This window comes from Oryzias melastigma, linkage group LG4 (genome assembly GCF_002922805.2).
Source record: "Oryzias melastigma strain HK-1 linkage group LG4, ASM292280v2, whole genome shotgun sequence".
Taxonomy (NCBI): domain Eukaryota; kingdom Metazoa; phylum Chordata; class Actinopteri; order Beloniformes; family Adrianichthyidae; genus Oryzias; species Oryzias melastigma.
In genome coordinates, this window is record NC_050515.1 from 11,990,754 (window position 1) to 12,015,012 (window position 24,259).

At 34.1% G+C, this 24,259-nt stretch overlaps 1 protein-coding gene across 1 annotated transcript in view; it reads right to left on the reverse strand.

Annotated features, from left to right (window-relative positions):
- Positions 1–15,126, reverse strand: part of rnf13 (ring finger protein 13) — a gene marked incomplete at its 5' end in the record, with an annotated part of 43,899 nt that extends 28,773 nt beyond the window's left edge. Inside the window, 4 exon segments of the mRNA XM_024278131.1 lie at positions 5,086–5,208; positions 13,468–13,548; positions 13,732–13,944; positions 14,825–15,126. Coding sequence (XP_024133899.1) covers positions 5,086–5,208; positions 13,468–13,548; positions 13,732–13,845 — 318 coding nt within the window.
- Positions 15,127–24,259: the final 9,133 nt, after the last annotated feature.

A 24,259-nucleotide genomic window follows, 5' to 3' on the forward strand; every position in this document is an offset into this window, starting at 1 on the left:
AATGCCCCCCCCACACACACACACACACACTCACACAGTAGGAATGTGTATTAACATCCCTTCATTTGATCCTCTGTTCTTCTCTTTCTTCACATTCCAGCTAATCTTTTTTACATCTAACAACACATATTCACGCTTTCATGCAACCTTCGGCTAACACTGTTGTTTTCTTTGCTAATAACATGCTAATAACACAACTGTATAATGTGGCTCCATGGATATTGTGACAAAAGGGCTCCAGAACAACAGAAAAAGATGGAGGGCGATGGAACCACAAAGAAGGCATGTTAGGGGTGACAACTCTGAGATACATGCTTCTACACACACACGCACACACACCAACACACAGAGAGGTGCCTCTTCTCAGTCAAGATGGAATCTATTATTCCTTTGTTTCCCTGAAGCTTGTGGAGGGAGCAGAGCCCGGGAAAGAAGGAGAGAAGAAGGAGGGAGGGTTTGTGAGGAGCGTCTGACTGACACAGAAGCAAAAGATGCGAGATAGCCGCAGAGTGAAAAACAAATGGTCAGGATAACGGGAAAAGGAAGTTTACAATAAACTATTTTTTTGGCATGTGTGTTTTGTTTTTTTGAAAACCCCTTAAAGACCCACTCCAATGAAAATTGTATTTTTAACATTTATGTCATGATAGAAGATATATATTAAATAATTTAGTATTAAAACTGCATTTCTGAGTATTTATTCATTCAAATCGTTGTGAATCAGGAGCAGAGAAAAACATGCTGCTGGAAAAAGCTTGTAGTTATTATATACAAACTACAATCAGCAGGCCACAAGCTCCCTGCTTCCTGAATAGCGCCTATAATGTTTGCAATTTTTGTTGCACCGAAAATGTTAGCTTTCAGATGTGAGGGGCTGTTAGCTAGCAGTGTAAACAAAGGGATGATGGGAAATGAGCACAGGCTTACTCTGTGCCCGCAGTCTCGCTTCAAATAAACTACTGTAGCTCATTAGAAACTATGTTCTAGAAGATGATAAATCATAAAATAGCATAATCATAATTAAAAAACACTGGAAATGGCTTCAAGAATAGATCAAAAGATGATCAAAGTCAGTTTTTAAAGTAGAGACAGTACAGACTGCTCAGCCATATTGAGTAAGAGAGATAAAGAGACAAATGAACTGGAATTTCAAGACAAACACACAGCTCTTCACCTTTATGGTAGTCATCCTACAGAACTCGGTTATTAGCTCCACACATAACCTTTACAAAAAACACGAATTAAAAAAGGCTTTTAAAAAAAGAAGAAAAAATGTCTGCATTCTGCACATATAACCAAGTAAAAAAAAATACCAATCAAAACCTAACTAACACACCACTTAGGATTTAACGTTTGTATCCTCTTTGAGTCAAATATTAATGTACAGTGGTAAACAAGGAAATCTGATACATAGTTCATGTTCCACGTTGTATTATTCAAGATTTCCATCATTTCACCATCTCATTTAAAAATACAGCTATATTGAAAATGAATAAACAGAATTGTTATTGAAGGCTAGAAAACACAATCATATGAAGCCTCATGTCAAACCAAGACCCAGGCCAGCTGGGACAATAAAATATTTTACAAGGAAAGGTAAATTCAGGTCAGAGAAGGCTTGTTGGAGACTCGTAGAATCTCTGAAAACAACAAGAGATATTCTTTAATTTATAGTAATAGATTTAAAGTCCAATAAAACGATCAGTATTTATTATCCAATCTTAATTCCAATCTACAAATTAATCTTATTGATTATAGAGAGCTCAAACATTGCTGTCTGGATGTTTGTTTGTTTTGTCTTCCTAGAGTAAGGTTTAAGAGCTGTTCATTTACAATTCAAAGCATAGTTAACTATGTAAACCTTAACTTCTGCTTCCTCTTTACAGGGGTCATGTGAGAGAAGTAAAAACATGACAATAAAAAACAAATCATAAGAGAAAAAAACAACTATTTACTGTTCTATAATCAAACCCGCAGGGTAAAAGTTGTAAACCTGAAATATTTACATTTATTGGTCAGACGGCTATATCAAAGTGTAACTTACTTAACTTTTCCTCAGAAACATTATTTGCACCATTTTAACTAGTTATAAAAACTAAGACATTCAACAACTCTTCCATATACCCATAAAATAAAAACAGACATATCCAATAATAATAATTCTTCTACTATTTCACAATTTGACATTTAAATGTCATTTTTGTTATTATTGAATAAATTGTCACTTTTTTTTCTAATAACACTTTCTTAAGTAAAGAAGTCTAAGCTGTAAAGCGCTCCAAAAAATGCTTAGTCATTGACTGAATTTATAAAATCCAAAATGAAATAAATATTTTACTTTAGAAAGTGGGTTCTCAAAATGTCTAAATTGCCAAAGAATCACTCACAGATGTAAACCAACTAATGTAAAAAATAAATAATGCTAGAAGTTACTTGATTTGTATTTTGATTGTGTTGAAAACACATTTTTTTGTGTTTTTATCAAAACCAGCCCTTCGTGGATAGCTGAAGGTTACACAGCAGATCTGACACAGCCTGAATGTGTTTTCTGTGTGAGTCCAAGGCACAACTATGTGGAGTCTGGTTACACTCCAGCCCAGGAAAGACATCACTGCCGATATGTCTTGTATGCGATGCGGCTAGTCCTTATAAGGCTATATGGCTGCCCCAGAATGACAGAATGAAAAAAAGAGAAAAACAAAAAGAGGGGGAGAGTGAGACAGACAGAAAAAGAAAGAGCAACACAGAAAATAAAAAGTACAGAAAAACAGGAAGTGTGAGAGTAGATGGGTGGGGTTTGAAAATTAAGAGCAAGAATGGAGAGAAAAATTAATATCAACGAACAGAAATCAAACTTGTTTCAAAAAGGCTGTGATTCCCCCCCCCGCCCCCCACCAATGTTCCTCCCTGTTTGAAATAAAAATCTCTATGTTCTGCACATGTTCTATTTTCACTTACTATGACTAATTTGCTGTATAAATGCTTCAACTGTTCAAAATTTCCTGCTGACTCAAGAGTTGGATTCTACCTTTAAACTGCACATAAGAGAATCTCCTGCATCTTTACAGGAAGTCTGACTGACCACTTTTTAGCAGCGGTCACCAGAAAGGCTCACCTGAAGATCAACAAACCACATCCATCACTGTTCTGTTCCTCCAAAATCCTGAAATACAACAGCATGACAGTTTCTGACATTAACATGTTTTTTTTCTTATTTCCTAAAAGCAAAAGTGATTTAGTGAGAATTTCACTTAGACTGCTTTGAGTAATAAAGTGTAAAAATAATTTTAAAAATAAAAGAGTGATAGTAACAATGTAAAGCTCTTTAGGATTACATCTCCTAAAACATCAGAAGTTTAATATACACCAAGACTTTTTTTCCTGGAGGATTTTCTAACACCCCTAGTCCTGACAACTAACTTTGACTAACAGGACGACTGTCCGGACATCTGGTCCAAACCAAACAAGAAGACTGTGTTCCACTTAAAAACAAGAGCCTCAAATTATTTGCAAGTGAACCCTGGTGTGATTCTGCAACAGGGACGACATTCAGCTGACTACCAATTACTCTGGATATGTATAAATTGTTCCCAAATTCATTCTGTTTACTTTCACACTGCACTCTTGAGGCTGGACTGAGGTACCTGGAAACACCATGCAGCTACTACTAATATTGGAGTTTAGTCCGGCATCACAAAAGTTGCTGGGGTGTCATTTACATTAAAAAACAACAAAAATAAAAAATATTACATTTAAAAACAGGTGCTGAGCAGTTCTGTCTATTTATTTATTACATTAGTACTTCTTAAAGTTTCTTACTCTCAATTAAAGTCATCCTAGTAGACCTGCACAATAAATCGCAAATTTATTTGACGATAAATTTGTACATCACGGTATAAACCACAATTAATGGTTCATTAAATGTTTACATACATACTAATACAATTTCATGGCTGCTTGAAATATTTAACAAATCAAGAAGAGCCCTTTACTCATTTGACCAATCGGACGCACCATTTTCATGTCAGGTGCCCGCCTCCTTTTTAGACGAGGATCATTTGGAGTACATTTTAAATGATGTTGACTTATATTAAATAAAACAGTTGTAGTGAAATTGAAATTATGTTTTAGTTGTTTATTGATTTGCAATTTTTAATGTACCGCAATGCATCACAATTTGATCACTAACATCAGAAATTTTGCTCATTTTGTGCAGCCCTACATCTAAAACTATGTACTTTAACACATAGTTTTAACAAGCTTTAACAAGTCTCTAAAAAAAAAAGTTCATTCTTGTAAATTGAGTTTTGCTATTTCTCATGGACTGTATCATTCAAACTGGAAAAATACCAGAATTTCCACAAAATTACCTCAGCCAAAGACATGTGCAGACGTATACCCACATCAAGCATTTGGCTTAAGATCAAACACTTTGATGTTCTTTCTGTTGACACATGGCTCTCACAGAGATAAGCTCCAACGCAGAGAACCTCTAACTTCACCACCCTCTAGGATCCTCCAGGCATTAGTCACTCGGCAAAAATCTAATATTTTTTCCATTCTCAAGCATTTTTAAGTCTTCTAATAAACATGACAAAATAATTCTGTAAAAGGAGTACTGCAAAACAATGAAGAAAAGAGGCACAAGATCAGCACCATAGGCTGGATAATCATGCAGGAAATAGTGTTTAGGGAAATGGCCACTTCCTGTTTTCCTGATTCAACAAGCTGATCCAAGATTTCCATAAAACAACTAAGGCTGAAACCCCCTCTGCTGACACGAATGCATAGGTTTTATCTGAATGTTTTTTTCAAATAACAGCTCTTAAGAACATTTGTGACAGACTTGTAATCCACAACCACTCCATGCAGAAACAGATCAACCATAAATCATTACTACACAAAGTTAAGTTTCTATATATTTGTGTATTTCAAGCCAAGAATTTACCTAGATCAGCAAGTGATGGCCTTCAATTGTGGATAAAATGTTTAAATAAAAGCATTCAAGGTGTGATGTGGTTAAAACTGAAATCCCTTTCACTTTTTACATGCACAAAAAAACAAAATACAGTTTTCATTTGGTACCTTAACATCAAAATTGCAGTCAAAGCGCTTGATGAGGACGATGAAGGCACCCGTCAAGTTGTCGCTGGGTGGAGGTTCGATGGGTTCACAAGCATTTTCTGGTCGTGCACCAATCAGAAAGCCCTGTGAACGACAAACACTCATAGTTTAAGTGTCTATTCAGGTCATTTATATAATATACAAAGCATATAATAACTCCTAAATCTAGTAACATTTAAATTCTGGTGGATATTTATGACAGAAAAGCTCTAAGAATCATATGGAGCAAATTAATAGATTTATTTGCTAAAAATTGAGCACACTGTTAACATATTTTGATTATTACAACTGATTTATACTCACAGATTTCAATTTTCATAATCTGGTTGACTATAAATTATTCAAATAATGTAAAATCCACAGTAATCTGCTTTCTCTGTGTTTTAATTTTATCAGTGAAACAAAAAAATAAATAAATACCAGCAACACAGATTTGCATTTTCATGTCAAGCTATTAAATCTCCAATTGTTGCATTTCCCGAATAAGATGAAGTGATATTTTGGAAATGATGGGCTGACAGGGTGATGATTGTGTGAAGAACAAAAGAAGAAAATGTAGTTTATGCAGACAAAAAACTGAACTGTAGACGAAGAGCTAAACTGAGAGAAACAGACAAAAATAGAAGAGTCAGAAAAAAAGTCTGATGGAAAATGAGACATAAGGACGTGACCTGGTGTTTCAAAGTGTTTGTTGGACGAGTGAATGTGTAACTAACACCATTGCGAGCGCGTGCGTGTGTGTGGACTACAGGAAGTGTGGAGTGCCACTTTCATCGATCCCTCAGTCTCTAACAAAAACAACCAGTTTGACACATCAGAATAGAAAGAAATTAAAAAAAAAACTATATGAAGAATTTCCTTGAAGACGCAGAGACTAAGAGACTCGTGAGTAAGCAAAGTCCAGAGATTGCTTTCACAGATAATGGATGTTTGAAATCCAGCTCTGGGTGTTACCATCCCGTTTGCTGGAACATGACATCACTGTGGGTCTCACATTCTTCCTCTAGGCACCAAAAGCTGAAACAAGTGCGCCCTCTGTTGGTTCACGTGCACTCTTTTATAAATGAACTTCCACTGCAGAATTTTCCAGAATCCAGATTTCAGACAGGAAGTTACACGAGGAAAAGGAGATATCCAGGAAATGTACATTTTTGTTTTTCTGTGTAAACATTCACAGTGAACACCAATCTTTAAATTAAATAAGGTCTTCAGCCACTGACATTCACAGTATTGTGACAGAAACAAACATTTGATCATTCTTCTTGTAATTTGAGAGTGTGTGATTTGACCCTGAAAATATATATCTCCAGGAACAGTATCATCAAATAAGGGAAAATTTCATTTATTTCAGTTAAGTAAATGTGAAACAGTGAAAAAGAAAAATATTAATAAGAGAAAAAAGCTTGACTCATTTAAAAATGTATGTAGAAAAAAAACTATCAGCAACTTGTAATTTTAAAACAAAAAATAAATGTTCTAAATGCACAGTTTTGTGTGTGATTTCATATTGTGATTACTCGCAGAAAAGAACACGTCAAATACTACTAAAATAATAATACCAAAAAAAAGAGGAAATTAATCACGATTCTTTTTTTCAGGTTTGCAATGAATATGTTTTGTTTTTAATTATTGATTTCCAGCCCTAAAAAAACGATTTATTGTTTAATTTCAGAACATTTATAAAAATGGCTGACATTACAAATAAAAGTAAACTAACTATTACAACTACTTATATTTCGGAGCGCCCAATTGCATTCTTTAAAAAAATAATTGCGATAAATTTTTCTCCAGTCTGCGATTAATTAGTTACATTTTCTTAATTAATTCCCAGCCCTGAACAAAACTAATTGTGTGCGCTTGTTTACTTTAACAAAAATAGCAAAAATGGCTGCTATTATAAATAGAAACAAAACTAACTGAAAAAACTACTTATATTTGGGGGCTGCCAAATGCCTTCTAAAAAAAAGGAATTAAAGGCTGATTACTTTGTGGACATCAACAATAAATCACAACTAGAAATTAACAATTAATAAATAACTGAAAAATAAATAAGACTTATTAAGTGTAGTGTGACCTGTAGCAGACATTTATTGTACATTAATTTTCCGAACGTTTATAAAACGGGGACTCAAACCAGAAACAATATTGAGGTTCTGATCAAAAGTGCAAAAATGTGACTCATTTTTTAACATAAAGCTGGGAGCAGGTCGGGGATACAATTTTAGGGTTATAAACAGAAAAAAAAAGCTAATGTGGTTCAATTGATCTCTTTTTCTGGATAGTTTTTACTTACTAGACATGAAGAAGCTGCAGCAGGTGCTATAACCACCGACATTCACAGAGGTTTACAGCTGTTACCACATTTAAAAAAAAAATGGAAACGGATTTCTCAGAAATAACTGTGTAGGGATTACGCTTAATCTCACAAAAAAAAAGATGAAACAATAGCTTGTTCAGGTCCAATTTAGTCCCAAACAGATTAAAAGCACCTCCCAGAACCAACACGACATGAGAAGCTACAGAAACAAGTCATTTTAAATTAACACATAATATTACATTTACTGCACATTTTAACCTTTGGGTATATTTCAATGATGCCATCCATCTGTACACTGAAGTACGCTGGAATTCTTCAATGCTACCAAACTGTTGCTACTGAGCCGAATGACATTTCTATATCAATCACTCCTCTTCTCTATTTTACTATTCAAATAACAAATCAAACAAACTTTGCATAAAACTATGGATCTTTAACAAGTGGAGGTTAAAAGAGTAAATAAAGACAAAATGTCACATGAAAATCCTAAATTTAGATTTAACATTTTTCTTTTAAAATGTTATATACTAATACTAGCACTGCAGATGTGATTTAAATAAACACACAAGGCACAATTGATTCCTTTATGTGAGTTACTGAAAAACAAAAGCTGTCTGCCTGCGGCTGGATCATCTCAAAAATATCTCTACATTTGTTCAGCTGCAACACCTGACAGCTGAACTCACTGTAGACTGAAAGAGTACACTCCAAACATACTATAAAGCAATAGTGCTCTTTTTAAAATACATTTTCCTGTAATATCCCATAGAATTCAGTGTATGTCTTATGTCTTCCAACAGATAGAAAGAGTCAAAAAACAATTATTGATTTCATTAAAATCACAAAGTTGTGTTTGAAAAGAAATTCTAGAAAATGTGGGAGTCTTCTCAGACTGCCAACAGACTCATCTGCTAGAAAGACGGAAGCGAAACAAACCAACATGTGTCAGCAGCTTCAGAACAAAAAATGGGAAGTGTGAGTAATTTTGGACACTTGTCCTCTTTCTGCACTGATGCACAAATAAGTACGAATCTGTCTCTACAACCAGCGCATTTGAAGGGTATTTAACTGTTTGCTCTTTATCCAGATCCTTCAATACCTTAACAAAAATACTTTTTTTCAAAGCAATTTCCGCAATAAAAACAAATAAGACTTTAAAAAAAAAGAAAAATTAATAGATACGTCATATCCTTTTAAGACCCACTTCAATGAAAATTTTCTTTTTTCACTCCCAAGTTATCATAAATGGACATTTTTGACATTTTGGGTGTCCAAAACTTTATTTTTTTGACGTCCTGGCTATTCCCAGGGGTCCCCAAGCTCTAGATTGCTATCTGGTGCCAGTCTGAAAGCCCCTTGGCACCAGGTCACAGACACTAATCAGGGTCTCCAACCCTTGGGACGCAGACCAGTACCCTAACCTGGTACCAGTACCCTAACCCGAACCCGGTACCGTGTCCCGAGGGTTGGGGAGCTGTGATTTATTTAATGGGAACAGCCAGCACGTCCAAAACGACGAGTTGGGTATGCCCAAAACGTCAAAAAGTAGGGGGCCTGAACCATCCATCCATATATGATGAGCTGGGAGTGAGAATGTGTAGATGTTTTAGATTTTCCTCCAAAATGGCATAATCATAAATATTTTTTTTTCCTAAAATAAATTAATAAAATCCTAAATTTGCAAACACTGCACTCAGACTTGCCGTCAACAGTTCGGAGTGTTTGGTAACAACATCATGAGTTGTTAAACTCGATACAGAGGGGGCTCTGTCTGCAGTCCCCTTGGGGAAACCTTTGTGAAATCTCCAGAAAACAAACCAGCATGTGCTGCCTTGTGATGCTGCTCTACTCATAGGCTGCTGTTCCGTCACAATACATTAAAATATCTTAACAAATATGAAAGATTTTTACCAACTCAAGTCAAATCAAACTGAGTTTAAATTTCAACTTTTTAAATTTTGGAAATTATATTCCAGATGTGTTGATTCATATGAATAAAATATACTGTATATTGCATTAGGAAAATAATAACATACTGGCATATAATGTCTTCATTCAAAACTATTCACAATTAAAAGAAAAAGTAATAAATTGTATAAACTTTAGAATGCAAAAATGTATTTTTTGAGTGAATAAAATCAGGAATGTCCTGATCAGCTGCAATCTGATTTTAAGTAATTTGATTTTGAGTATCGTCCAATTCGAGTCCTGATCCAATACTTTTGTAACTTTACTATTTCTTAATGTTTTATATAAAGCACTTTGAATTGTCTCTGTACATGAAATGTGCTATACAAATAAACTTGCCTTGCCTAACTCGTTAAAAAAATGAACAAATTTAATAAACAGATCCAGGAAGTCCCCCATTTTTATTTTATTACCTTGTTTTATCATTTAACACTTAAACAGCACTTTTTTTGTGTAGTGCAATCAAACAAAAATAGTGCAAATATAAACTAGAAAAAAGGATTTATTTAACCTTTTTTACATTTTTAAATCTCTTTTTGAGAGACACCTGGCCAAAAGGCATTGGTACACACATACACACAATGACAACAAGATAAAAACAAGAATTTTTTTTTTTAAATAAGCTCAAAATGAATATGAACACTTTTCAGTTACACACTCAGAAAGAATTGTTTTAAATCAACTTAGAGAGGTGTGTTCCTGCAGTCGCAGAGAGATCTACATAGTTGGACATAGCAAATACTCACTATTAACTAGTAAAAATAGGTGATAAATTAGTCATGTGAGAAAGTTTGGTGGCTATAGCTTTAGAATCTTGAAAGCTATTGGACATTTTTTTTACCATATGTGGTTCATTAAAAATTCCTAAAAATGACTTCTAAAATCGTTGTTGTAGCATAAATGTTATGATGAGTATTCATGAATAATGTTTATTCCTTTCAGATGTTTTTGAGAGATTGTGAATGTTTTTATGATCCTTTTTTCCGGATCTTGCACTTTGTAACGGTCCACTGGCATTAGGACCAACAAGTGTGTCCTCAGATTTATATTGCACATTTTAGGCACTGGTTTAATGCAGAGTTCAAAAATCAATGGGTGGGATATTTAACAATGAACAGCTGCTCTCTGCAACAGTCAAATCTCCAGATGCACGCACCACTTGAGGGGGGGGGGGACTGCGGGAGTCACCACGACTTCCAGCAGGATGCGGCGCTCAGTCTTTCCGCCCCTGCTGGTCAGCAGAGGGACCAAAAATAAACCAACAGCACAGATGTGAGTTACAGACAGATCGGATGACTGCGACTAAGCCTATTCTCAGTTTTCACAAGGCAGAAATCTTACATAATGCTGTACATAATGCTCGGAGCGGCATGATTATTTGTCATAATCCCTGCTGTTTGTCTGACCGGATGAGAGTGTCACTGTAATTTCCAAAACGATCAAAAAAAGACTTAAAGAAAGATATGACAATCAACCTTAGCGCTTGTTCTGAACTAGTAGTATTCAGCTTTCTGAGACACATCTCTCAGAAAATAACTTTAAAACCCTTAAAAAAAAAGACAAAGACCCAAAAACTTTAAATTACACTTAAAGATCCAATTTGATCATATTCTTATATATTTTCAAAGCGTTCCCAGCTGTCTTTTGATCATGATTATGCCGTCTTTAGACAAAATTAAAAAAAAACGGTCGGTTTCTAGGAAATAGTTTCTGCAGAACGACAGTAAATCATTCTAAATTCACCTCTGAGTTGGGGGCATGAATATGGAGTGGAGCAACCCCGCCCCCCTTCCCCTCCTCATTGCTAAGAGTTTGAAGCAGGGGCCTTGTGGCAAACCCAATGCATGTTTTTACGTTATTATTATTCTGCTTCTGATTCACAACGATCTAAATAAAAATTGTATACTTAATTTTCTTACTAAATGTCCTCCATTATCAGAAAAATGGCACAAGAACAAGTAAAAAAAAAAAAAAAAACTCCAGAAAAATACAATTTTCATCAAAGTGGATTTTTTTAACAACCTTTAGGCCTAAAATGCCCTCTGTCTGTTTCACTTCCATAAAAATATCCCATAATGTAACAGCTCATGTGACAATGCTATGGGGAACTGCCATTGTAATATTGGGCCCACTTAAAGTGTTGAAAACTCCGACTGACCAAATACGCAAGACTGGACTTCACATCAACACAAAACAACAAGACATCGGGCGTTTTGCTGTCAGCGCAACTCTGTTTGTTAAAAAGGCCTTTGAAGAACAACAACAACAACTGACTGACTGACTGTGGGAAGCACTACAATACCCAGCTTAGATGGCAGACATGAATCATCCCCTCTGTTGGCGAGATCAGCCGAGTGGAAAACAGAGACCTCAAAACAACAACAAGATCTTCAACACAAAGAAGTGACGCTCAAGAAACTTAGTTTAGGAAGAATTTTAAAGTTCTTTTAAATCAGCCCCTAAAAGACTGTAGAGTTTGGGACTGTCTAATGCCCTGGAGTTTAATGCAATTTGGACACATGCTCACAACTACTTTTTTTATAATAAGTATGATGTCACCCATTTGCTGAAGTAAAAAAAAAAAATCATAAATATGCATAAATATGAACATTTTATGAAAACTTTTTCTGATGATGAAAAATTGGACAATTTATATGGTAAAAAATATTGCAATGCTTTTTTTTTTCAAATGACAGATTATTAAAACATAATATATTATGATCTATATTTGCTAATCAAGTAACCATTGTTGCTACCTGATCTGTAACAGCTACCCAATCAGTCCCTGCATGCGTAAAAATGTGTCTACTTCCGATAAGACTGCGGCCACTTGTCCCAAATTGCCACCACGCCGCCAGATAAATGCACGTTTTTCAGCAAATTCTGCAGGTGGCCGCGTAGCGCCATTTGTAATCAGGAAGTGGCAGTTGCATTTTTACACACCACGCGGTGGCCGGAGAGGTATTAAGAAAAAGTTTAAGTTTTACAGTGACTTTTCTAAAAGTAAACATCCGTCAGTGGCCACCCGAGCACGTTTGAATGTCAGGCAATGGCAGGCAAGGATGATGAAATTACAAAATTGGGCGACAGCTGGCCGGTTACAGGCTGTAGCCGGCAGCATCTTTGACTGGATGATGTGTAAATGTCTCTGGCCTGACTGCCACCCCCTATGTTCAAAACGATAAAAACGGTTTTTAAACAAATTGGGCAGCAGGATGAAATCTTGCAGATTCTGAGGCTTTTCACAGCACTTGCCAGTTTTGGGATGTTAATAACAATGATAACCTCTTAAAATGTTTACAATAGAGACAAAATGTATTTTATTGTTGACAAAAAAATGAAAGAAAAAAAAATATTACTGATGAGGACTGTACGACCTGTACTGTGCATGTACAATGTCGTACAGTTTGGTCTACCCAATCCGTATCAAATACGTGCAAATGTTTACTCCACAGTGTATGATGATACCACCACTTACCGACGACTTTTTATTAACTCTGGTAAACAGAAACGTTATTTAAGGGTTAATTTGGATGCAATGTGATCATGGAAGTAGTATAAATCAGAGAACTGTGAATGCTAGAAAACTCTAGGAAATACCACCAGAAGCTAATCTTTTTTTTAAACATATATATTAATAAGAAGTTTTACAATTTTGGAACAACAAACATACACATAAATTATGAATTACTAAAGAAAATCTAATTTATATTGCTTAACTGTCACAATGTTTGCTATAAAGAGGAAGTGATGTAATTTTTGCTCATGTGGGAACCGATCAGGTAACTGATACAGATCAGGTAGCGACAAGCATACTAGGTTTTCTAGTGCACTGGATTTTACAAAAGTATATGTGGACACCCCGAAAAATGGCAAACTCCCAATATAGTGCAGTGAGTAGTAAATAGTGGCACAATCTTTGAGTACTTTGGCAATACTTGCTGTTAACTGCTTTTACTACAAGTGTGGTTACATTTTAAATCAGTTCAGTAGTAAAGTTTGCTCAGAAACAGTTAAACCCAGCAAATAAAAGCAACCCTTGACCCTATAATACCCACCTTTAATCCATCACTGGGGAGCCGGAAGCCAAACCGAGCCGGCATATCCTCAAAGTTTTCTGTTTTGTTGTCAAACGAGTACTGAAAGATAAAAAGAAAAATCCAATAAGTTTAGGTGCAGTGATGCCTCTGTTGATAGCATTCCAAACACTTTCCGGTTCCATCTAAGTGGAAAGAAATCAACATAGGAGTCGAGCCGTCTCCTCATCAGCAATAGTTTGTCCAGTTTAAAGACACATTATAAAGCAACACTTAAGTACTCACAGCAGCAATGTCCGCCTCCACAGGCAGCAGGTTGAGGAAGGCAAAGAGCTGAACGGTGAAGATGGTGTAAATCTGTGTGGCTGAGAGCATCAGCATTCCCAAAGACAGCAGCATCTTGGCATCCACGGCTCTCTGCTGCTACGCCACTTACTCATTAACACACACAAATCGCCTGGGTGTATAGCCTCTATACACCAACTGTTGACATCACACCTAGAAAAATAAAGCATCCAGGTTACCTCTTACCACGACAAACAGTTGGCTCATAAATAGAAAAGTAAGAGATTTTTGAAGTGGTTTGAGTGCGCCTGAAATGAAGAAGGTTTTCTAGGATAAAATCAATAGCTCGTCTGCACATGTGAGACGAGGCAGGACTAATAATTCTAATGGCAGAAAGATCAGAATAGAAATCAGGCTCAAAGTGCAAAAACATGCAACAAAACATTTGACGGCTGATGGATAGCATTTATGTTAGACGAAAGGTTTAAATTTCATCCGTAGTATGTCTTAAATCTCCATTTTGACTTCTAATCCAAAAGATACTTCTCCTTTTTTATACAAGAAGATCCTAAATAAACCATTTTTTTATGTAAAGTTCAGATACTAATAAAATATAATGTTAAAATTGGAAAAACAAAACAGAACATCACTAAAAAGATAGGAAAAAAAACACAAATGTAAAATTATACAATTTTTTTGTGTCAAAAAAGTTAAAGAAGCATCTTTTTAAGTTTTTGTTATTCTTTTTGAAGTAGGCTAAATATAAAACAAAAGTTAGCCTTAAAAACTAGAAAAATAATTAAAATTAGAAAAATTGAGACAATAAACACTGCTACAGGCAAGAATAATATAGTTCTCAAAGAAACATAATTTGAAATGTGCCTTTCAAAATTCAGGATTTAATAAATTCAAAATATATTAGCTAAATTGTTTTAACGACCAACTCCGATGAAAATCATGTTATTGGTGTTTATAACATTATAAGGCGGGCTTATAATAGTCCCGCCCACAACTCAGAGGTGAATTTCGAATAAACTACTTCCACTCTGCAGAAACTATTTCTTAGAAAACAACACAGGCTTTTTGGTTTTACCTATAGTGGTTAGCATGCTCGCCTCATGCTGAGAAGTCTCGTGTTCAAATCCCAGCTAGGACTTTTCTGTGTGTAGTTTGTATATCCGCCCTGTGCATGGGTGGGTTTCTTGTGTCACTCCGGCTTGCTCCCACAGTCCAAAAACATTATTCATTGGTTACTGTGAAGTGTACCTCGGTGTGAGTGTGTGGAAGCGATTGTGTGGCCTTGCAACAGAATGGTGACCTGTCCAGGGTTAACCCCGCCTTTGACCAGTAACCAAGAGCTAGCTGGATGGATGGAAAGAAAGACATAATATACGACTACTGTGATTACTGTGATTATCAAGACACTTAAGAAAAATAGGCTAAAAAAAATACGTTTTTAAATGTATTTTTTCAATAGGAGTAATTTCAAACATTTGGTCTAATCTACCTGCTCCAATGTTTGTCCAGATCTGGCTTTACATCATAGATATCAAACTGTCCTTTTTTTTTTTTTTTTTTTTTTTTTTTTTTAGCAAAAAGCTCTTTTCTTATGATTAATGCTTGAGTATCTTAAGTGAAAGATACAGCATTTGGATTTGTACCAGTTTCTTTGGGCACTGCATGGTCTGACCTTGCAATGCTGGGACATCCCAAACTGTGAAGTCTGTTCACAATCTTGAATGTTCTGCACATTAAAAGTCAAGCCTTAGACAAAACACCAATCAGTTTTCTGAATGACGTTGATCCAGCACTCATGCGTTACTGACACCGGCATGAATTCTCCACCTAGAAAACGTTGAAACATCTTTATCCATAACAGATGAGCAAAAAGAAAACGTCATCACAACCTAATATAAAATCTTTAACAATTAATCGGGGTATAACTATGAATCTCTTTTGTTAGAAAAGATCAAATCACTTCTTGGACAAAAAAATCAAAATGTATTTTACATGTTTTTAAATAAAGATTCGATTTAAAAAAAACTCTAAAATAATGAGAAAATACATTTAAAGGCAAAGGAACCAAATATGATTCTACATGCTGAGGACATCAACATTTAAATTTCTCAACAGGACAGCTAACATAATTTGACAAAAACAAAACTGTAAGATAATACTACAACCACTGAATAAACCCAAAACATAAGGCAAGCAGGAAAAAATGATTACAAACATTAAAAAAAATTAAGCATAATTCATCCAAGCACTGTTAACAACGAAAGCTATTAATTAATGCATGTATACAAAAATAACCTGTGCACTAACATCCAAATTTTTGAAAATATTTCGATGTAGAAAAACAACTGAGCTCCAATAAATCCGTGAGGACATCCTAAAACCCTGCAGACCACAACAAAACGTCCTTTTCCGGGAGCTAGCATGAGGCTAGCTCAGGTAGCACGTCGGCTCCTCGGTGTTTACCTTTATTCCTGCGCGTAGGTTTGTCTTTTTTCGAGAATTCAGCAGCTGTCAGCCACATTGCTCTCTCGTATAACGTGTGGTGTGGGGGGACTTGCACAAAGGCGTCGAATTTGGTCACTGGTCATTACGTGTGGGCGATGGATAAAGAAGGACGATGAAAAACGGTACAGCCTAGGGCAAACGGCCCGCTACAGTCTGTCTGCTTTTTGGGGTTGCCAGATCTGGGGGAGACTTTCCAGCATTACAAAACAACCTGGAAACTAAAATTCCACCAAACTCAATGAAAAAACTGTCCAAATTACAATATCTTAAGGAATTTTAAATAAAATACCGTGACTTACTAATACAAGTGTACTAAAATAAATAAATAACCTCCAGCTTCACTACACATGCAAAAAACAAAAGTTCAAAAGCCAAAAAGTAAAAAAATAATCAAATTGTCAAGTGGTTGTGGATTTTCAAAAGCTGCTACAGTGTAGCAAACTCTTTCTTTATTTTCATCCTGAATTTATTCAGAAATTCTATAAATTGATAAATGTGTGATGATTAATCAAAGAATCGGTATATATTCCTATGATCCAACCAGATTGATTTATCTGAGGAAAGTTATAGATAAAATCGATCAACGCCATTATAAAATTGTTCCAAAATTAAATAAATTGTTTGGAATTGATAATGGAAAGTATAATTGAGACTGAAGTATGGTAGGTTTATTTTCCTGTAGCGTAAAAATGACCACGTGCAATCACAGTGGAAACACTCATGTGATGACAGTAAAAAATGATCAAGCCGTCATTAGAGTCCAGTATGTGCAAACACTTTGAATTTAGCACAGCTATGTCATTAGACAATACGGTACAATATTCTGTTTGTATTATTTTGATGTAGAAAAAAAACTTTGGGATCCATTTTATGAAACTAAAATGTAAATGGATTTGCCATTAATTCTTGTGTGCTTGTTAGTTTGTTCACATATTTATTCTACACTTGATTATCTTGCAAGAAATACAACGAATCTGTCTAACTTTTCCTGCAGTGTAGAGTATCTAGATTTTTATCTCTGTGTCACACTGGTTGAATGATTCCCTAGATCGATTTTAAGTTATGGAATTTGATCATATTGGATCATTCAAAAATAAGAAATATCAATTATGAATCATATTATCAACCACAAATTATTATATGAAATCAATCGTTTAAAGGAATCTTTACCCTCCTTGATCACATGGTTTCTGCCTCAGTTGCCATTAGATGTTAGCGAAACAGATTTGCATTAACGGGAACTCTTCAATAAACAATGTTTAGGATTTTATTTGTGCACTACCAACATCTTTATTTATAATTATTTTGCTTTAAAATGTTTTTAATACGGATAAATGCTTTTAAGACCCAAACATGCCTAGCATACCGAAAAATGCCCAATTGAGGGAAAACTAACAACCTGGCAACACGACTTCAAGGCAACGCTAAGAAAGTGAAGACATTCCCCATTGGATAAAACTTCTGTCAATCATTTTTTTTCCGGAAATGACAGCGGACATAAACAGATCCACGTGACGGAGTTTCTGCCTTCGAGAGTCACATGAATCGTCCTGAGCAGCTTTATTTTCTCTTTACCCTAACATTGAAAACGTTTAAATAAGCTTTTTTTAATTGACCAAATAAATAAATAAAACTAAACAAATGAACAACAGAATGCTATAATAAATGTTTAGATGTCAGCACCACCCTGATTAAAATAGAGAGAAAAACGATGAATCACGTAATTTTACAATTAAATCACTAGCTCCCTCTGCAGAAAAAAAGATGTGGGGTTTATTTATGTATTTATTCTTACTTAAAATGGTTGTTTACTGTATATGCATAATAGAATATAATGTATTTTCTGTTATATATGTATATAGTTGCCACTGATAGTTGGTCATTTTGTGAAAGTGTGCTGCCATAAATAAGGCATTTTATCTTTTAGTGTGTACATCCAAACCCTAAAAATATAATTTATTCGTTTAGAACTACAGATTTTTAAACATTATGATGCATTGATAATACCCTGTAAGAATAGTAACCCCTCAAAACTACTACTAATACTTCAATAAAAACCTATTTAGGAGGTTTAAAGTGTTAGCATGGCATTAGATCCCTGCATTTTTTAACTGTTTTTTACTGATTCTGTAATTTTGTGGCCTTATTTCCATAATGATTTTGAAACAAAACTAAGAAATAGTCCTTCCTGCAAAGCTCAAATTCAGAATTACATTTGACTAATGACCCAAAATGTCATTTTTAAAGCACACCCTGTAGGAGAAGGGTACAACCTGCAGCTCCAGAGCCACATGTGGCTCTTTAATCGACCTGAATGGCTCTTTAAGCAATCTATTTTCTGATTTGGTCAGTAAATGTTTGTTTAATTCATTACACATCACATAAAATACTGAGGCAAATTTTCTATTTGGTAACATTGATCCTAATTTCTCCTTTCATTTATTGACCGGAGATTTTCACATTTTATCATAATTAAACTAAGTTATCAGTAATCGGTGTTACCCGAATGTCTAAATGTCAAATACTTTCCGGCTCATTTGTTACTTCCAATTTCTATGTTCTATTTTTACAGGTGTATTACAAAGTGACTTTAAAGTAACACAAAAGTCATGTTATAAAAAACTACACTTTGGTAATAATGTTGCAAGACAAATGATAACCAATTACATTTAGGAAGTAACTTGCTTCAAAATGCTCAAAAATCAATATTGTACAGCAATGTAACACAACTTTGTGTTTCCAAAAGAATGTTGTGATCTTTGCAATTATGAGTCACACACATAAAGATAATGGTGTCACAGCTATAAAAAAGAAGATCGAATAAAAATGTGTGTCAGCAGCTGACACAAGGCAGAATCAAAGTCTAGTTTTTATTTTTTACAGCTGAAAAATCATTACTTTGTGTCTTCTGATTTTATTCTCATACTGCACAGAAATGTAGACAACAAGTCTCTTTATCTATGTTGTAGATGAAGACCTCGAACGGTTTATTGTTCGTTTTGAAAGTTGTGGCTTCATACAGTTTGATGTTTAAAAAGCTTTGCTGATTGGACTAAACTAACTATTTATGTATTTATGTTTTTCATTTGAATAACTAAAACATAATTTACATTTCATCTTTCTGTTTCTTATTGTGGCTTCAACATTTTCAAAATTTTTGAGCATTCTTCAAGAGACTAGATCCTCAAATTAGATTTTTAAGTACAATTTTACAATTCAAAAAGTCAAAAAGATTGCATTATTTTCTTATTAAAATATGACAAAAATGTAGGTTTTAACTTATTACATTCAAGATTTTGCTTTTTCTTCTGAGTTCAAACACAAATACAATCAAAAAATAGTCACTCATAAAACACCATGATGGAAATACAGCATTCGAATTGCTTCCACTTCAGAGAAGCTAAAATTAGAATACTACTACTTAAGTATTCATTACTTAATACAACATTTGATCTACCTCATAGTGAGTGAATTTTGAATTACACTCTCAAACATGGAACAAGATGTTCTCATGTAAAAAGAAACTTAAATCAAAATACATGTAATTGATGCATCTCTGGGGAGTTCAATTTGTCTATTATTTTATTAAAACAGAAGTTTAAACAAATGTGTTAGTTTTACTTTACAGATGTTATTTTGTTTAATGGTTTAGATCACACTGCTATTAAATTTACTATTATTTGTCAGAAATTAAACGTATTTTTATACACAAATACTACAGGTGAAAGTTACTATATGGAAGTACCATGTATATATATATATATATATATATATATATATATATATATATATATATATATATATATATATATATATATATCAAAAAAAGGATGATTGTATAAAGTATGCAACAAAACAAAACTGAGGAAGGTTTTTCAATGTTTGGTGTCTCAGAGTTTATCTCTGTCATTCCCAATCTGACCACAAGAGGGAAGCACTAAAATACTCAAATCTGTTTTGCTGTCATCTCTAAATCTCCTGAAATGATCTGATAATTTCCAATAATGGTTTGTTCTTTAAAACTTAACGCCACAGGACATAATTTGAATCATGTTAAGAATGAATATACAGTAGATGACTTTAAAAGAATATTTACTTGCATTAAAAAAAATATATCCCCGTTTGAAATCGATTTGCCTGATCGTGACCTGATCCTCATCCCCAATCATATGTATTACATCACTTCCTCTTTGCACCAACTTAAAAAAAATATATATATATATTCTTTGAGACAGTTGAAAGTTTTAAATTTAATTTGTGACAGCTGGGTGATCGAGTATTCCAAAGAGTTGCTTCTTTTTATTTTTATAATAACTCTATTTTCAGAACTTAAGACATGGAGCAAAAAAGAAACACAGCATACCAGGGGGTTGCAAATACAGTTACAGAAAGATGTTACATTTTTATAAAGGCATCATAATAAATGTTTGCGTTAGAGTGGGAGCATTCCTGTCAGAAAAAATAATTTTATCCCAAACAAATCAGTCTGTTCAAAAATTATCAAAGTTATCCTATTGGAACTTATTAATTTAATAAAATGTACACTATCATATCAACCGATGAAATCACAATTACTATCATTATTAATACAAAGAATCCCAATTTTAGATGGAAAAAATGCTATAATCAATTAATAAGAACAACCTTGAAGTGTAATATTTATGTCGGAAAACCTAATATAAATAACATTTTACATACATTTTATCAAGATATTGTGAATAAGTTAAGAATGTTAAATCTAAAATTCCCATTTTTTTCTTAAAGTTAAACAAACTTGATACTATCAACCAGAGACTAGAGCATGACATAGGAATTAGAGGATCTGTCCTCCAGTGGTTTGAATCCTGTTTATCTGATAGATACCAGTTTGCTAATGTAAATAGACAGTCCTCTTGTTGTTCTCGAGTTAGCTACGGAGTCCCACAGGGCTCAGTTTTAGGACCCATTTTGATCAGGCCTTACATGCTGCCCTTAGGAAACATAGCATCCCTAAGTTTTCTTCTTTTTTCCTGAATCAGTTTTTTTTTTTAGATTTTTTTCCTTACTGAGAGGGAGGGTCTAAGTGCAGGAATAACCAGTTTTATTTTGTTTGTTTAGTTTTTAGCTATTGTTTATATTTTACGAATGACCTTCTGCTGCTGTACAATTACTGATTCTGATTCTTTTTTTTTTATATTGGGCTATATAAATAAAATTGAATTGAATGTATCATTCAAACCAAATCCACAATGTAAAACAAATAGTGACTGTGATAAATGAATGAATAACATCATCAATTAAGTCTGCATTATAGTTGGTGAGGGCACAGTTGTTAAGGAGAACATTTCGAATTGTCACTTCATGTCATAAATGTTGCTGAACCTTGCTCTAGACTTTTGTTCAAAGATAGAAAATCCGCTTTATAATCTGGTGGGCCTTAATCCTGGTTGTGCTTACTGACCTCTAAATCATTTTCTGTTGTAAACTGCACTCAAACATTTGTCAGGAGGTTTAGTTTCAATTTGTAATTCACACTGTTCTTCACATGTTTGTGAATGTGTTGAATAAAGTTTGTATACTTTACTTTATTTATTTATTTTTACTTTACTATTTACTTACTATTGACAGTTAACAAGAGAGTCACAATAAAGGGATAGTCACAGGTTCCTGTCTTATAAGGTCACAGTATTTCTGCTGTAAAAAAATTACATTTTGTGTAGTTAGTCAATTGTAATTGTGAATGTGAGCAGTGCAAAAATGACTATTTCATAGTTTTGTTACAAAATTGACATCAGTAAGAGTCAAAATGATCAAAAATATGATTTTCTCCCAATAAAAATATGACAAAATTCCTTGAATTGCTTTCACCTCAGAGCAGCTAAAATTTGAGTCCCACTGCATCAAATTCATTACTTAATACAACATTTAGTTGACGTCAGGGAATGAATTTTGAATTAGACTCTCAAACATGGAACAAGATGTTCTCATGTAAAAAGAAACCTAAAGCAAAATACAAGGAATTCATGTCTCTCTGGGGAGTTCAATTTGTTTCTATTGTTTTTATTAAAACAGGCGTTTAAACAACTTACTTTACAAATGTTATTTTGTTTAATGGTTTAGATCACACTACTATTAAATGTACTATTATTTGTCAGAAATTAAGCATATTGGTTGTATATAATCTAACCACAAGAGGGAGCACTAAAAAACTTAAATAAATCTGAATTTCTGTCACCTCAAATCTCCTGAAATGATCTGATAATTCCCAATAATGGTTTGTTCTTTAAAACTTCCAGGAACAGGACATAATATAGATCATGTTAAGAATGAATAAACAGTAAACAACTTTGAAAGAACATTTATTTATATTTACTTGCATTAAAAATATACAATCCACTTGTATTTATGCTTTAGAAAAGAAGTAGGACTAATTTTATTTTTAAAAACGACTTTTTTGTGAGTTAATCAATTGATAGTCAATCATTACTTGGGGCCCAAACTGCAAAATTAGTTTACAAAAATGTCCTTTTAAGCCAAAAGTAAAGTAACTAATGTGTTAATTGGTTTGACAATCAGTGATATTTAGTCTTCCAACTAACTCTTGAGATTTTGCTGGTTTTAGTTTTATTACAGTACCCTTTGTGAACATAAAACTAAAACAGTTTATTTTATAAACTTTGCATTTATGGTATTTTTCTGACCTGTTATATATATTATAATCTGAATAGTACCGAAAATTGATTTTTTTATTTGGCTTAGTTACACTTGTACTCTACAAGACAGAGTTTCTATTATTTGCAAATATGCAAAACAAAACAGCTTTCAGTTTTTTCCACAGAGAGACATGATTTTACATAAAATCACCTTTTTTTTCTAAATTTGGTTAAAAAAAAAGTAAAATTAACCAAGTATGCTTTTATAAAGTCAATAATTTTGGCTCGATATTTTGTATATTTTAACTGCGATTTTTTTTTATTATCCTATGTATTCCAGAAATTTTGATAAATCGGTTTTGAAATGACAATGAACCCAGCTTGATGCAGAAAAAACTGACCCAGAATTGTTGTTATGTAAAACGTTTTCAATAAAGGTTGAAGGGGGGTTAAAAAAAAAACTCCTTCCACTCAGCGAGCAGACATGCAGAATCGCTCGTGCCTGTTGGATACGCATCATGCTTAGCCTTCTTCTGGTTTTATAGAGGACCGTTTAGTTATGAGGGAGTGTGTGTTCAGCATTCAAACGGTTTCTGTAGAATTTATTGCATAAATCACGAACATAAACAATTGCGGAACGATAGTAGCCAGCACACCTGACATCTACCGTATGCGGGAATGGCAGCACCCCGTCCGATAAAAGGCATCCTGAAAAACAAGATCGCCGGCATCAACGTTAAATCGCTGTCCGAGGACATACCGGGGGAGTACACCGAGGACGCACCGGGACTCTCGGAAGATGACCATCAGTAAGTTTTCTGCTCAGCCATAGTGAGGGTGTTGCCCTGGGGAGGGAAGCTAACTGAAGCTAACAAATGTTAGCTTATAACTGATCGGCTAACAAGAACTTTGGCGGTAGAACCAGCCAGCAGAGTCGGTTCTTTATTTTAAAACTTTGTTGCTCTTACTTGTAAGCATCACATTACCCTTCGTCAGTATATATTTTTATTTTGTAAAACGTGTTTTCCCGAAGCTAAATGTCTGTAAAAGATACCAACTGTCGTACCTGCTTGACAGCTAACGCTAACAGAGTTTAATTAAATGTCGAGATTTTTGTGTTTATGTTTGTTACTAAATCAAATGTTTGCCAAAACTTACTTTTCTCAGTCTTAAATAACAAACCTGGTCATTTATGAAGAGAATTAGTCTGCTAATGAAGAGTGTACTCTGTCATTAATGGCATTTATTTTGAAACTCTCAACTGGAACCATATTAGGAAAAAAGGGCTGCATGGATTTTTATTTTGTTTTCTGACGGATAACTTCACAGCTCAATTACAAACATACAAATTCTGATAAATAATTGTTTAAGTC